Below are 16980 nucleotides of genomic sequence, written 5' to 3' on the forward strand. Positions count from 1 at the left end.
ACTCCCAATAATGAAGCAGCTTTTGCTTGAATGAGACTTCCTTCTCTGCAGCAGATCAATACCTATTGAGCAGTGTGATCACGCAGGATGGCCTATTAGAATATGGGTGTCTGTGCCACCATTCCTCCCTCCCCCTCTCTCCCTCGAAGAGCTCACGACGGCTACTTTCTTTGGCATCTTCTCCATTGCCCAATCCTACCCATCAATAACGTTGCCGTCAGCCTGTGTCTCACACTCCATGAAACTAAAAATTTGCCTTAAACAAAACTCCTGGGGAGGTGCCTTTGACATGTGCATGTCCAACTGCTCACACACTTTAGCCAGAGAACACACGCTACTCACCTTTGATTTATAATATTGTCTCCCATACTGTAATGCTTACATATATGATGGGAAACATTCTTTTATAACAGCTAAAGGTCGAGTATCTGAAAAACTACTGTTTTGACTCCAAGCCAATTATCTGGCTAATATTTACTTACTAGCAGTGGTTTTAGTATCTAGTGTGTCCATCCACTATGTTAGGCACCAGATAAGCATATAGCGCCTGCCTCTCAACCTTATTTCCCTAAGATTATGTAACCCACTGTCTGTGTTCAGTATCATAGATAGATAAATGACCATCCAAAAAGGCCCAATTATCTGACTCCTTCCAGTGTCTTCTATACATTTAATGGGTTTAAACTAATTGTGTATTCATGTTCATATGCACCGACTGGTACAGCTATCAACTTTGATCAGGGAAGCTTCTTTGACAGAGATTTGGAGGGAGATTTGTTAAATGGCCCTGGGAGTAGCTGTAGGAAGGTAGTGGGGGGAGTGGATATCATCAAAATATATTGTATACATGTATTAAATATCCAAAGAATGAACAGAAATGTTGTTAACTTTTATTTTACGATCTTGTAGGCCCTTTCATTTAACTCTTTTTTCTATTTTAACTAAAAGTTGTCTGGTTCCTCAAACCATTCTGTAAAAAAAAAAAAAAAAAAGGTAACCCAATAAGAAACAAGTTATCAAAAAAGTTGAGTTTTCTTCATGAAGCACAAAGTAATTCTAAATTCACTTTGTTGATAGTGAGAGATGAAACGAGGCAAAACAGGAATCAAGTGAATTGTTTTCCTGAGACATATGTGTGGCTACCACACAAGCACGCAATTAAACACAATCGAACTCAGACACTATTAACTGCCGAGCAAGTTTTCAGTTTGATTTAGAGTGATCTCTCCCTGCCAGCTTCACTTCACCGCTCTGGAAACAAGCAGAGAGAGGTTTGGAGCTAAGAAATAAATCTGCCATTGATGATGAGAGAGGTGGACATACACTAAAAATCAGGCAGGACATGAGAGAGTAGGACCCACATCCAACTCGGTGACCTCAGGCGTGTATCTGAATCTCACCGTGCATCCATTTCTCCACATATGTAATGGAGCAGAGTGTTGGATAGGAGCCCACCTGTGTGTTCCCAACTCCCTCAGGTTTGTAGGAAGCCATTTGTCTGTGGAGAGAGGAATCTCATGAAGGTCTGGCTTCTAGCACCTGGGGGAGATCTCTGGCTTGGTTCCCTGAAAAAGATCTGCTTTGCAGCCGGAGACCGGAAATCAACCAAATCTGTGCGATTCTCCTGAGAGTCTCATTTTCATACTGCCAAAATGAAAAAGCCTGTTCCTGCATCCTGACACAGGAGAGTTTTGGCTTTAGCTCTGATTACTGAGGCCGTTAATACCCACCTGCTTTTCTGACTGCTTGGCATATTTGTAAATTACCTGCTGGATGCGAACAGTGGAGGTAAGCCCACATAAGCGTGTGAGCCCAACAACACTGTCTTTCACATTGAATCGAAGAGTGCAGGGGGGGGGGGATTTGTGGACCACCTGTCTTTGGCCTCTGGGAAATATCTGTGCTTGGCAAGCCAAAGTAAAAAACCAGGCACATTTCTTCAATCCATAAAGGGAGATCTCAGTGCATAGTAAGTAAGTTCCAATAGCGTTTTTCAAGGTGAACAGTGCAGACCACATCCCATATCTTTTGCTGTAGTCAAGCTATTCCCTCCGGGATTCCCAGTCCTGGTACTACAGCCAGCTCCCTCTGCCCGAATGCCCTTCCGCAGAGGGGTCCCCCCCACTCTTTCTTCTATGACATGACTTTCCTTACTTTGATTTCTTTTGATGATTTCATTGATCTGCTCCACCCCACCACAAAACTTCTGATTCCACAGTGAGTGTATGAAAATTTGAAAGCTGTTATTTCAACTGGGCTCACTGTCTAGTCACCGGTTGCTTCTGGGAAGGACGGGAATGCAGGCAAGCTGAGCTCTTTGCTCACAGCACCGTGCCGTATGGGAAGATGAGCTTGCGGTAAAGGCTATTCATGACTCTCTTCCTTGGTTTCTAATCACAGTAGGCATCGTGCTCAGCATGCTTGCCCACACACTTGCTTGATAGATATTGATGGAGTGTGCCATCAGTTGACATGCCATGAATACAGTAAACAGCTAAGTCATGGGCTCTTCTCTGAGATGTACACGGAAGTTTATTACAAGGAATAAGTGGAGAAGACATTATGATCTAGGAGAAGGTGATAAGTGCAGCCTAAACACTGGGCCCTGAGAGTGTGTGCTGGAGCTGCGGCAGGATGGGTCTGGGAGATGCATCAAACGGGAACAGGAAGATAACCAGCCTGCAGTGCAGCCGTTAGAGCACATCCAAGCTCTGTTTCTGGCCAAAGGCATGACCTTGCCAAAGTGAGGTGGGCTGGGGACTGGTGCTAGATGAAATAAAAAGCAGAGGAATTAGAGCAAGACTGCAGAGAGCTGGAGGTCAACTGCTGGCGAGGGCTCAGAGACTACTGAGGAACCGGTGAAATCGTGAGGTCCAAGGTGTGGACTCAGTAAACACAGGAGGTCTGGAAACCTAGGCTTGGAGACCCCACTGTCCATCCATCAGCTGCTGGGCAATGAGGTCTCTATTCTTAGATTCCTTTTCTGAAAATAAGGTGCAATCGTCTGTTTCACAGACCGCTGTGTAGGTCATCTATCTGACACAAGAGTTACCGTCACTGCGGGCTTTTAGTCCCCAAAATCTGATGAAGAGCAAACAACAATTACTATTTAGTTGCTTCTCCTAGACTCTTACTAGAATATGCTAGAATAAAGAAGTCTTTAATGGTACCTTTCCTTCCTGGTTCCTAGGTGATCTTTCTTTCTTGGATCTCACACGTGATGAAACACTGTCTATGAATGGCTGGTCAGCCCTCAAGATGGCTTTTCTTAGTGTATCCATTTCTTTAACCTTTGGGGAAAAACATCCCCAGAAGAACTGGGAATGCAATTTAGCAATAAAGTACCTGTTGAACACGTGTGGTGCCTGGGTTCCATCTGCGACATCCATCACAGAAAAGATAAAAAAGGGCTGGAGTACAAGGTACAGGTTATGTATTCCTAATCTACAAACTTTAAATCCCCAAACTTTAGAGTTCCAAACGCTGGAGCACCAATAAGAAACTGCCAAAGGAACATTCTATCCCTGACTCCATGAATGGGTCTCAGTCAAAAAGCAGCTACACTAAAATATAGCATACAGACTAAGGAGGTACATATTCCTCTATACCCAGTTCTACTTATTCACAACAGGTAAGAAATGGAAACGTTCTAAATGTCCTTTAACTGATGGATAACGGGAATGCGGTACATATATACAATCGAATTATATTGTGCTGTAAGGCAAAATGAAATCCTGTAATGCACCTCGTGCCACCACCCAGGGGTGGTGGATGCATTACCATATACTATCATATATAATCGAACAAGAAGCCGAGTCCCGGGTGAGGTTCATTGTTCATTGAGAGTGATCTATGTGCTCTCCCAAACAGTAAAGGCGAATGGCATTGCTCTTGGTTGCCTGCCCGAATTTGACAGTGAGATTCTCTTGCTTAAGACACCATACACTTTGGTCAGTGGACGTAGAGATACCAAGCTGGTACTGTCCCTGAAGCCTAGTGCCTGACAGCTAGCTCTGCTAGTACTGGAAGGTGCTATGGGAGCCACCAGGGGAGAAAGGTTTTCAATAGCTCTACTCAGATGCAAATCCTTCAAATTGCAATACTGATGAGCTGAGCAAGGTATGGTCCACAGTGAAATTTTGCCACTAATTTGTTGGGAGTAATCAAGATCTGTCTTATGGGACTTTAGGCTCCGCACAATAGAAGAAACTCAAGGTGGTGTTGTAAACCTAGCCAAGAACCCATGGCTGAAAAGAGTGCAGATGATAACCCACCATTACCTTTTTGTTAAATTAATTCAGCCTTCTAAATACGCACGCCTCAAGTACAGAGAGCAAGTGACTGTGGAGTGGCCATCATCAACTGACATGCGTATGACATCACCCCTATACCCAAGGCTCAGGGGACATCACGGAAGAGGGAGTGGAAAGATAGTAATAACCAAAAACTGAAAGGAGAGCTGCAGAATGCTATCTTCTGGGCACTCCAGATCTCTTAACAATATGGCTGGCAGCACAAAACCACACTGGTCAACATTGTGGCAAAGACAGAGGAAGGAATCACAATGTCCCTTCTGTAGTTGAAGAACTATGGGCAGATGGGAGAGAGGAGAGTCAGTTTACTTCAAGGATGGGCTCTTGGTAGACCGCTTATCCTCAAGCCGCTCAACCCTACATTTTCATATGTATATACATATACATACACATGCACACGCATATGTATGCAACACTAACTAGACTCAATAGAATACACATACAGATATAAATTATTGAAAAAGAGGACAAGATTTTGAATGGAGGATGTTGGGGAGGCATGGGAGGAGGAGGAGATATAATAGAAATGCATTGCTGTACTCGTGTGTGAAATTCTCAAAATAATCAAAACAGAATATAAGGTATAGATGAAATGTATTGAATTTCATTTTAAGCTTGGGATTTACTGCCTATTCATTCTGCCCAGCAATTGGCCCATGGCTTCTTTACTGACAGATCAAGAACCAATTGGGGAAAAAGGATAGCATTGGAACCACCCCTATTACACTTAAGATCTCTCAGTACCTATTCGAATCTTGTTTTTCCTGATTTTTGACTGCAGGGTCTTGGATATATGCCACATATGAACCTTGAGCACTAGTTTTAAAAGAGCACCTTTACTGTTTTCTAGTTGTTTTCCTTCCTTCACATTTGTAACTTCTTAAACTTGCCATGAGAACACTCTTGTTACACGAGGAAGGCACCTTATTCTTAGTTTCAGGATGAAGACAGATCTGCACCATGACAGAGCTGAAGGTTTCTCCCCAGTGCTCACTTCCCTGACACCAGCACAAGGTGTTCGGATATTGGCAACATTTCACACCTGCTTTTGGGGGTTCAGGGCCCAGTCACCTCACATTCAGTCATGACCTGGAATCCCAGTTGTGTTTACAGATAATAAACTCTGTTGTTTGGTGCAAGATCATTTCAACTGCTGAGAAGGAACTCACCGCACTGATCTACTGTGTGACAGAACAAAGTCACCATGGTGAGACGGACTTTAAATAACAGGTTGGTTTGTTATCTCCTGAAAGGACGGTCTTGATTTTGTTTCTTTAGATGGTCTAGATAAAACTGTTGACTATCTTGGTATGTTCATACAAATGGCCCACATTCTTAATCAGTTCTGGGTACAAGCATTTCTAATTAGATACCCAACCTGCGATTGCATTTAAATTAATTAACCAATTAATTTTCTGATGGTATGAATGAGACCTGTGCATATCAAACAAGTACTTTACAGATGACTCACACACTCAGAACTTGCAAATGCATTTACTTGTTTGCTAATTTAAACTCACCAAGTAGCTGAGGATGGCTTTCAACTTCTAATCCCTGTGCCTCTAACACCTGAGTGTTGGGATCTTAGATAATCATCTCGGTGTTACCTATTGACTTTTATTTACTTATTACATTTATTGTGGGGCCATTTGCACTGTACCAATTAGGTTTTTTTGACAGTTTCACAGACGTCTACAGTATATTGTGATGCCATTTACCACCACATGACTAGAGGACTTTTTAAGTGCCCATCTTCTGTATGTGCAAAGAACTCACCTGCATCCGACGTTGCTGCAGATGCAGCAAGGAGAGATAACACGGGCGCTGAGGGAATTGCAACACTGTCCACTGCCGTTGGCTTCTTCCTGGCCATCATGGTGGATACTGAGCCCTCGCTCTTACTGTGTACTGTCGTCTGGTCCACTTTTAAGTGGGGACTTGGCATCCCTGAAAAACAAGAATCCCAGAACTTGTAGTTGATTTAAGGGGGCAGCAAGGCAACCGTCATAGAACCTGAACTTGAATCCGAGTATGTAGTCCAATTGTTTGTCCTCCTCCAAGTACAGAAAGAAAGGAAGTTGAGAATACTTAAAAGAGAAAAGTAGCCATGGCTAGTTTGAGGCTGAGGTTAGGACGAGGGGTTCATTTAGAATGGATGTCTAGGTATGAGGCCAGGTGCAGGGCTCATGGAGCAGTACAATACACTGGGTATCTAGTAACCTTCTGAGGATCTAGAAGCCCATCTTTACAGAGGTTACACTCATGCAGTACAAAGAGTGATTCACTTGACTCCTCCCTACCCTACTGAGGCTCCCATCTCACTGGCTGGGAAGACATGAGTACCAGAGGAGAAAACAGCACGTAACCAATTCCCACAGCCTTGGGCACTATCATTCTAGATGCGGTAGAGCCTAAAGTTGTAAGATCGGCAGGATAAGAGATGAGGAGACACTCTGCAGTGCTTTCCCAGAACTGTGAGGCTGAGGGAAAGTCATTCTGGGTGCTGAGCAGGGCACATGCAAAGGAATAAGTCAGGAGGAACAGGGCCCAGTGAGGTAATTATGCCAGGTGTGCACCAGTGGCTGACTAGTGAGAAAATGGAGTATGCTATGAATACCATTCACACATTAAAATGAATGAAATTTCCAACAAAATATGAAGACCAGAAATATGATATTTCCTCATGTGTGGAACTAAACACATGACTTCATGCAGAATGTGGTTGCTACAGGCAGAGAAGGATCATGGCAGGTTGGACTGGAACAGTTGATTGGGAGGACTCTGAGTATCAGGCCTCCACAAGCATCACAGATGTTACAGCTCCTGATACTCTCCTGGCATATTCTGGACCCTAGTTTCTTAATCTGGATCCTGATTCCCAGCTCTGACACTTCCAGGCTATTACCAAGAACAAGTCACTTGACACAATTTAATGTAACTCAATACTTGAGTTCATAGGTTTAAACTATGCTGCGTTTTATGGTTAAATTTCTTAAAAAGAGGAACAAGGACAGAGCTCTTTGTGAGGTGGTGGTTGGTATGCCGTGAGTGAATTAATGTTAGGCACTTGGAATGAGTTCTGGGATCCACTCCATGCTTTGAAAGTCTTCCATTATTGCTAGTGGGTTGTTATTATTATTATTATTATTATTATTATTATTGTTATTATTTTGATATAGAGGTAAATATGGCCCATGAATTGCTCAGAAATAATTTGAACCAGTAAGTAAAGACTCAGCTCTCCTTCCTTATTTGGTTAAGCATTTCTGACTATCTATCTATTTCTATCTGCAAACCCCGTCTAAGCCTAGAGGGTTGAATGTACTTGTTCCATGTCAAACAGCCTTCTATTCGGGCTTCCTCTCTGTAGGCTGTACACTGCTAAGACTAACAATAACACATTAGCTTTTGTCATTTCTTTCTTGACATTCTTCTTTCCCATGCCAATCAACCTGAGTGACAGAGTCCCTTCACTAGAGCAATGATATCTCAGTCACCATAATGAGATCACCTTTAATCACTTTGGCTCCATGGCAGTTCAGTGAGGTGTGACCATAGCTAGTATTATTTTCTCAAGTTTACAGATGAGAAGAACACCTTTTGCAGAGCTGAAGAGAAAGATAGCTAACGTCCTCCTGTTCTTTGGTAGAGTTGGGCATCTCCAGTTGCCAAATGCTAAAGCTGGGATCATCTTGGTCCATTGGACCATGCAACTCTGACCACAATCCAAGTCCACCCCAGCAGGCCTCATGCTGACGGCACAAGGGTCTTACTACACAACTGAATGAGTGGGCCATGCTAATATTTTGTTTTATCCCCTGCCGCCCTCCTTCCACTCTCCATTCTTGTCTTGGAAACTTCCTTAAGATGCCCCAAATAACACATCTCTTTTTTGTACTTTCCTGAATTGAACTTGCATTTCGGAGTATTTTGAAGGTAGAGACGAATGTGAAATTGTATGGGAAAATATCACAGGTACATTTATTGAGATACACAAAAGCACACAGGGTATTCTGTCAGCAGAATATGCAGGTGTGCTTAGGATAGACTGAGCACAGCACCCAGAGAGGCCGCAATCACCTAGGAGAGCATCCATGCAAATTGCTACCAGGAGCTACTGTAAGGAAGGAGGGATGAGAGATTTGGGGGGAATAGGAAGTGAGGGTTAGGAAGAGTTCCCCTTTACTTCTTCGCCATAATTGTTTCATATATATCATCCATACCATAATGTGATAAGTCTATATATTAAGGAAGGGGAAAGGTCTCACTCTGTAATCCAGGCTATTCTGGAACTCACTCTGTAGCCTAAGCTGGCCTACAACTCAGGTGGCCATCCTCCTGTCTCAGTCTCCCAGGAGTTGGGATTGTAAGTATAGGCCACTGCTTCTAGCAACCATTAATATTTTGAAAATTACAAACATATTAATTTTCTTTTCCCACCGAGAAAACAGAGTTTGAGGGGAGGGGAATACAAATCTATACATGCCTTGGAATATGATAGTGGGGTAGTCTGTGGCTGATAACAAGTCTGATCTGATCATTAGAGACAGCAGTCAGGAAACAAAGCAAAACAAAACGAAACAAGGGTGAGTTTTGGTTCTCTCTAAGACTACAGCAGTATTCCTTCCAAACACACTTCGCAATTCTAAGCTATCGGCATTCATTACACTGAACTGCAGCTTTGGAAAAGTCACTGACAAGCCGTTTTTGTACCTGTAGATGCAGGTGAAGCAGACACCTTTCTATTTAAATTATGATGTGTTCGGGGAATGGAGACAATAAACAGGATTATTAGATGAATATTTAACCCTCACTTGGGAATAGACTGATTTCCAGTCATTTCGGTTGTCCCCATTCTCATGCAAATGTTTACAATCTAAATTAGTCTCAGTCCACATCATCTCATTAGAGCTGGTCTGAGCATCCCTCTGCTGGGTACACTTGCCATTCAAGTGTTTACGATACAGACTACGTTAAATGCCATAAAACCACACTGAAAACACTCTGTCACTCAGATCACTGCTGTGCAGCTTCTGCAAGGACCCTAGACAATTTAGGAGTTGTCAACTTTTAAAATTATATCTAAGGAAAGGAGGAGGAAAAGCCCTCGTGTCTTCCTCAGTCAGTTTTGGATTTGGAAGGGACGATGGACACCCAGAAATAGCATATAAGGGCAAGTCTACCAGATAAACTTTGAATGAAGGGGATCACTCTTTCTTAGGCAGAGGTCTAGAGAGCATAGAACAGTGGGAGGGAGCAGCCCCTTGGGAAGCAACATTGTGCAAGTGGCCAATGTAAGAGTTTGTTTCCGTTCAATCTAGTGATGGCAGATGGTCCATGATGGGACATTTGGAGAGTTTCTTCCTAGACTGGGCCTGGCTTGGAACTGGATTTTTAGAGGCAGAAAATTGATTCTTTAAAAGAAAGAAAGAAAGAAAGAAAGAAAGAAAGAAAGAAGGAAAGAAAGAAAGAAAGAAAGAAAGGAAGGAAGGAAGGAAGGGGGGAGGAAGGGAAAGGAAAGGAAAGGAAAAGAAAGGAAAGGAAAGGAAAGGAAAGGAAAGGAAAGGAAAGGAAAGGAAAGGAAGGAAGCAGACAGAGCCTTAAACATTCTGGGCCATTGAAAGCACCATGTTTACATGGGAGGATGCAGAAAGGCTGGGTATGTGGAAGGATTATCAGGGAAATTCAGTGGGGAGTCTGTACATAGAATGTTCTCGGTAGATGAGTTCTGATTTTTCCTGTAGTCTAACACAAAGCACAGTGAGCCGATGTTAAGATATTTAGAGGCTAGTGTGTTTTTAAAGGAAGAAATAGTGACACTAATAACTTGGTTAATCTAACATCTGCTCATAATTAAAAGGGTGAGTTGAAAGAAAATTTAAAAGTTATATGAAAGTACATCACAGTAACCTGTTGACCTCTATTGATACATTTTTAAAAATCTCTTTGTAACTACGGTAGAACGGATCCAGGGACAGTTACTCATTTTCAAAGGTAATTTCCCAGACCACTTATCCCCTCAAATCTCTACCTGTACATCGTGTTTGCATTAGGGACTTGATTTATGGATTCGTCTCCTGAGATGCAGAAGCTGACTTCCTGTTGCCTTGGTTACCTGGAGCTCAGTTCAAGGTTAAACTACTCCCAATCAAAATCACTGGCAGGCACTGAATCCAGTGGCCAGGTTATTGACTGCCCCAGGATGCAGAAAGGTCAGGGACCAAAGCACTGTTTACTGCCTTACGGCTGAGTCGATAGCTTCAATATTTTGATTCTCTTCCTTCTGAAGAAGAAGTCGCTACTCAATTACCTCTTCCCCAGGTTACTCAAGGTCACAAGGGTCACGGTGGAATCCAGGGTCTATAGTGGCTGGCTTTCTCAGGATCCCTTTAATGAGCTTTGTGACCTTGGCAAGTAAAACCCAACTTACTCTTCAGTAATTTGTATGCTGCTCTCAGGTTCATAAAGCCAGTTTCGTTTCTCATTTCTTTACAGGGAAAAAGAAGCCATGACAAACAAACACCCTTCTCCGGATGGCTGCTGTTCGCTGCCCTTTTCTAGTAGATGAGAAAACAGAGGTTCGAGAGAGGTCATATGATTGTTCTAAGACCACACAGATGGCAGAGGTGGCACAATCTGGATACTTGAGCTCACTGTTGGGTCCTCCACATGGCTTCCTTGAAATAGGAGCTGGCAGCTCATCATGGAGGAATCCCACAGATTTCATCTCGGTACATCTACCATGGAGAACAGTGTATCTGGCAGACAGAACTTGACTCATGTAGGCTCGATGAGTAGCTTAATTAATTTTCAAAATCTAAAATTTGCAGGTGCAGGTGCTTCCTGTCATGGATGTGTGCGCTGGTGTGGTGGGGGCAAAGTAAGAACCCTGGGATGGCTGGTCCTTCCCATCACCCCCCTGACCTCTACTTATTCTGAAGAATGCAAAGTTTGGTTTGAATGGGCAATCAAAAGCCATTGATTGGTTAAGTAGCTTTTCAGTTTGCAAAGGATTTTGACATGCAGTGTGTGCTATTTGTGGATCGTAAGAGGTACATGGTGAGTCCAGCCATTCACATATGAGGGAACAGAGGCACAGGGAACCAGTTGAGTTACCCATGCTCGAAGACCATGCATGTGAAGGACGTGATGCCAACCTCCATGTTTCAAGTCAAAGCTCTCCACAAGTCTCCACATTCTGACTTTTGGGTCTTTAAAATTTTAACAATCACTCACTTTCTGATTTGCCAGTTGCCAATTAACATTCTACGGCTTGCCTCCTATATAGTATGAAAACGGGTTTTACTCATGGTCAGTAAAGGGAATCCATGTTACAGAAGAAACTGAATGTGGTCGTAAGAAACCTTCCAATCCTTGAACTCATATTTTTGTGTGTGACAAATCCAGAAAATTTTATTTATTTAAAAACATTCTTTATAATTTTTATTGTGTGTGCATGTATGATGTGTGTGTTTGTGGTGTGTGTGTGTGTACATGCCATGACATGAAGACACCATAGAATAACTTATGGAGTTGCTTTTCACTTTCCATTTTTCCATGGGTGGCAATGATCGAACTCATATGAGGCAGGCATAGCAAGTGCCTTCACCCGCTGAGCCATTTCCCCGACTCCAAAGATTATTTTTGTTGCACCATGCTAATCCTTAATTCACATGTACGTAGTAAATATCCATCCTACCAGCAATATGGCATTGGTCAAATGAAGCTCCCATTTCCTAAGAGAGCTGTGCTGCAAAGATTTCTATAGAGTAAAGGGTAACCATTGGTTTTCATGAAGGCAGGGACTAAAGGGCTTATGGCTGTTCGGCATCCAGAAGCAGAGTCTCTACTATTTATATGACATCATTAGAGAGAGGCATCACATCCAGATGGGTATAACTTTCTGGATCCTGAGTTTTGTTAAGAGGGACGTTTGGAAATTAGCAAAAGGCATGACACTGAGTTCATACGTCTCGGGGCCTCAGGTCTTGAAGGGAGGAAGAAAAGCTCCCCTTCAAGCATGGTGTTCATAGACAACACATAACCTGTTCATTATTACCATCATTATCCTTGTGATGGATGAGTTTTACTCCATTTTAAGATCTTAAAAAATAAAAATCAGGCAAGGCCACTTTTAATCATAATACCTTCCAACAGGCCTAGAGTTGAATATTATGAAGTGTGCAGTTGCTTCAGTGGTAACTACCCAACCTTGGGAGTTGTGACCTAAATCTTACAGAGGTAGTGTAGCCATGGAGAAAGAGATCCGATGAAACACTGACAAACAAATAAAACTAAAGATAAGTTTGACAAGTTAGGAGGTCAAGTGAGTCTGTCCTGAATTAGAAAGCTATGACAATACCCACAGGCTTGGAGAGGCTGTATTTCCACTCTTTACTAGTATTCAGCATTCCTGACTACCTGCATGTGCCAGCTACCAGAGGCTTCCACCGACTCAAACTCTCCTTGAATGGGAATACCTTTTCACTCAAAGGTTGCAGCCTTGAAAGGTGGGTAGAATTCAGTAACCAAGAGTGGAGAGACAGCTGGATAGAAGAAGAAAGCAATAAGAACAAAAGCCGACCCAACCATTCTTTCTGTAACTGAGAGAAGAAGGTTATATCAAGCAAGTGCAGGGTGATGTGTTCGGAAAAGCAGCAGAGGGAGGGAAAAGCCCACCTGTAGTCAGGTAGACTTAGCATTTCTTCTCCAGTCTGCTGTTGCACTGTGCAAACTTCTGACCATAGGATCTAGGTCTTGATCCACAATATGTGTTTATTTGTCTTCCAATTCTTTGAGGCATCTATGAAGTGCTAATCCCCAGAAACCACGCATTTCTTTTGGTTCCTCACAACTTAGTTTGATAGAGATGAGCTAGTTTAAAAGGTTTGTTGAGTGGCTGACTTTATAGCATCAACACCCCTATCTTCAAGGCCCAGAATCAACACCCTATTCTTCGAGGCTTTTGAACATTGTTTTCACTAAGCCACACATCCTTAACATCTAAAAATTCATTTTTGGTATAATGTAGACGCTAAAAATATATTCCTTAGAGTAACACTTTACTAGCTATGTGATTTTTGAGCGAGTAATGTTAGCTCCGTGCCAGTTTCTTTGTTAAAGAGATCATTGTGAGAAATAAGCAGGCTTTGTTCTATTGGAGGGGAAGTCATGCCCCGTCTTCCCTAAAAGAGTTACCCACGGTCCAACTCCTAGAACCTTTGCGAGTGCTCTGTAATGACAGAAAAGAGGATTAAGGTTGAAGACAACTATCGTATAGATATCTCTAATCAGCTGACCACAAACAGGGACAATTTATGTTTTTATCCAAGCGACTACAACATAATCACAAGAGACCAATACGGTAGAGGTACAGGGCAGAACAGAGGAGAAAGGGCCACGTATGATTGTGACAGTGGGACAGAAGCTTTACCACTGGCTTCTGAGACACAAGAAAGGAGACCAGAGGCTAAGAAATGAAGGTGACTTGCAGAAGCTGAAAATCAAAGAAATCACTCTCACTATAGCTCTCAGGAAACAATCTACCCTCGGGTTTTGCTCAGTGAGACCCACTTTGGCCTTGTGATTTCCAATAATGTAGTAGGATGACAACATTTGCCTAATTTGAACATTTCTACATACGTTTGTAGAAATCTGTTGCAATAACAAGTGGAAACTAATATTAAAACAGAAAATTCATGATTACAAGGCCTCACCCTACCAAGTAGCCATTATGTCAGCCATTCCTATTTCTCTGAGACATACTCTTAGGACTAACTGCCTCATTTAAAACTTACTCCTCACGTTTAAATTATGTGTATGCCCTGAACAGCTTGGATCCCTTAGGAGTCAATGAACTTAGTCTTTTAAAAATACATTTTCAGCATAAAACTGACTCAAGTGAATTGTTCGATGACTATGAATGGTCAATAAATCATATTAGAGATAAGTGTATTGATGAGAAATAAGAGACTGGAATTAGGAGACCCTAGCTTTTCTCATGCTTGCTGGACGAAGCTGGACAATGTAAGGAAGGCTTTTCTGCTTCTGTCTTCGGGCCAGAATCTATTCCAGTCCATTATTCTGATTCTCAGAGAAACTTCAAACCGCTGATTTGTTCTTACCTCTCTTTTGTTAGGAATGCATAGATGGGCTTAAAGGGAACTGCTTTAGTCATAGACAGACTCACACTTGAGTGTAGTTTACCTTACGCAGTATGTTACAATGACTCAGAATTAGTCTCTCTTGATGCCTCAGTGGAAAGGTTTGATGAGCAGAAAGGCGTTTTCTCTAAGTGCTCAATGATGTCACACAGAAGGCCCACCCACTACAAAACTGCAAAAGGAAGAGACACTCCAAGTCACAAGGCTTTGGAATGACACTGCACCTCAGCCCTCAGGTCTGCTAAGAAGAATAACATGTAGACAGAGAACAAATTCTGCTTCATGATCAAGATTCATAGAAACCTTTAGGTTCTGATGTGACTCTTGCTAAATTTCCCTAACACACACACACACACACACACACACACACACACACACACACACCGTACACATCACAAAAGGACAAAGGGCAGATAAAACCAATGTAATGCTGATGTAATTTCATCCATGTTTTAAAAAATGCAGACAATAGGGTTGCCTGTCCATGGAAAATATAATAAGGGGATTTACAAAAGGTAATAACAAGGGAGGAACAAATCCGCACATGTAATTAAAACCAATTTAATAGTACAATGCTTCTAGTATACTCTTTTTATCCTTGGGGAGCAGGTCAGTTACAGATTTACTATTGAAATAGGTTAGGTGGTTGAATACACTGGGACTTCAGTAAGGTAAGGCAAAGTAGTTTCTTTGGGATGGAAATCAGTTAGGCCACACCCCTGCTGAGAAGAAGCACCTTTTTTTTTTTTTTTTTTTTTTTTTTTTTTTTTTTTTTAAACCTAGTGTTCCACACTAGCAAACCAATGCGGAATCTGTCTTCCCATCCTCACAGGCCAGCTCACGGGCTATGTTGTTTCAAGGGTTGAATTTTCCAGCTTCACAGAATAAGTTTACTTACTGTCTCCCCCCCCCCCCAGTGCATGCCTACAAATCTATGTTTACAGGGCAGCCTGGAAACAATAGATGTGATATAAACTAGAGGACTATTGTTTCTGGAAGATTCTTCCCCGAGTTCTCCAGAATGTGCAGGGCTTTAGAAATCAGCATCAGTTAGTGTGAGCGTCTTTTGCAGTGTCTCTCCGTCTACCTCTGGAGTATACGGTGCTACAGCACATCTGTGTGGCAATACAGACCTCCACGAGATGCTAACTGGGTCACCTCATTTGCATTTTGATTACTGCTTATTTAGAAGGCACACTGAGCAAAAGCTGCATATCAGGGGTTAGTGCATGTGTGTATATAAATACATGTATAAATAGATAAGTGCACATTTGCGGGAGGTCGGTTTCATATGCAGTCATCCCCCTATATGTCTATAGATGTCTAATCACTGACAGAGGATTTAATTGTAAATGTGATGATGAAATCTAGTTATTCTCAGTACAATATTGCCCACCGTTTCTGGCTAGAGAAATCAACTTAACATATATTTCCTTCGTTAAGTGGCTATTTCTTTATGTTAGGGAAGAGGAACTCACCGTTTTATGATCTTTGAGGAATTTCTTGAAAGTATTTCCCACTATTTGATTTCCTCTAACTGGGTACAAGTGCACTGTGATTGTGTGCAGGTGTGCAGATACAGACATGGACTGTGTGTTAGTAAAACTCTCCTCTGGGCAAAGGAAGAAAGAAAGAAAGAAAGAAAGAAAGAAAGAAAGAAAGAAAGAAAGAAAGAAAGAAAGGAAGGAAGAAAGGAAGAAAGAAAGAAAGAAAGAAACCTGAACCGTAGTAACTCAGACCCATCATTAGATAGATCTTCTAATCTTTATCTCTAGTAGTTCAGTCAGACGAGCTAATACCATGATGATGGCTTTGAAATCTCTTAGGAATTGGATGAGGAGAAGCGATAGTGATGAACTCCCGGCTAATAAACACAGAGTGCTTATTTCGGCAGAATGATCAATTTCTAGATGTCCTGAGGCTTGTCTGATACAGTTGATTTACTCATCCTCGGCCTACCTCACTAATAAAGCCAAAGTCCACCATCAGATTACAGAGGTGCCTGGGAATTCTTAAAGGTGCAGGGGGGAAAAAAAATCAAGGGAATGCTCACCATCTCCTTGTACAAATCCTTCCTGCCCTCCATCCTTGGAACCCCAGCTGCTTTTCTAGGTTGATACTCTGTACTCAATAGACTTTGGGCTAGTACAGTAATAAAGGCAATTAATTTGTTATCTTGTTAGTGGGAATTTAATGCAATGATCTAAAGGAACTCTTACATATTGTGATAAACTTTAGTGCCTCCGGGTGGCTCCTTTTGCAACGGGCTCATTTCACATCTCATCCATTATGTAAATGAGATTTGGAAATAGTTGAGTCTTACTAATGTAGTTCAACTCTGACGGATTGGAGATAGTCGGTCCTCCGGAAACTAATGAGGTTAAATGCATCTCAACGTTGCTTTGTACTTGGTTGATTCCGCAAGGCCCTGCTAGAGAAATGAAAGCGATGCATTTTCTCAGCCATGTACTGAGGTAATTCTAGTGCTGCCTAGCCCCTAAAGT

General features: G+C 42.2%; 1 protein-coding gene across 1 annotated transcript in view; it reads right to left on the reverse strand.

Annotated features, from left to right (window-relative positions):
* Positions 1-16980, reverse strand: part of Setbp1 (SET binding protein 1) — a 361705-nt gene that overhangs the window by 30209 nt on the left and 314516 nt on the right. The window contains 1 exon segment of the mRNA NM_001427626.1: positions 6090-6260. Coding sequence (NP_001414555.1) covers positions 6090-6260 — 171 coding nt within the window.

Source organism: Rattus norvegicus, chromosome 18, assembly GCF_021556685.1.
Source record: "Rattus norvegicus strain SHRSP/BbbUtx chromosome 18, alternate assembly SHRSP_T2T, whole genome shotgun sequence".
Taxonomy (NCBI): Eukaryota; Metazoa; Chordata; class Mammalia; order Rodentia; family Muridae; genus Rattus; species Rattus norvegicus.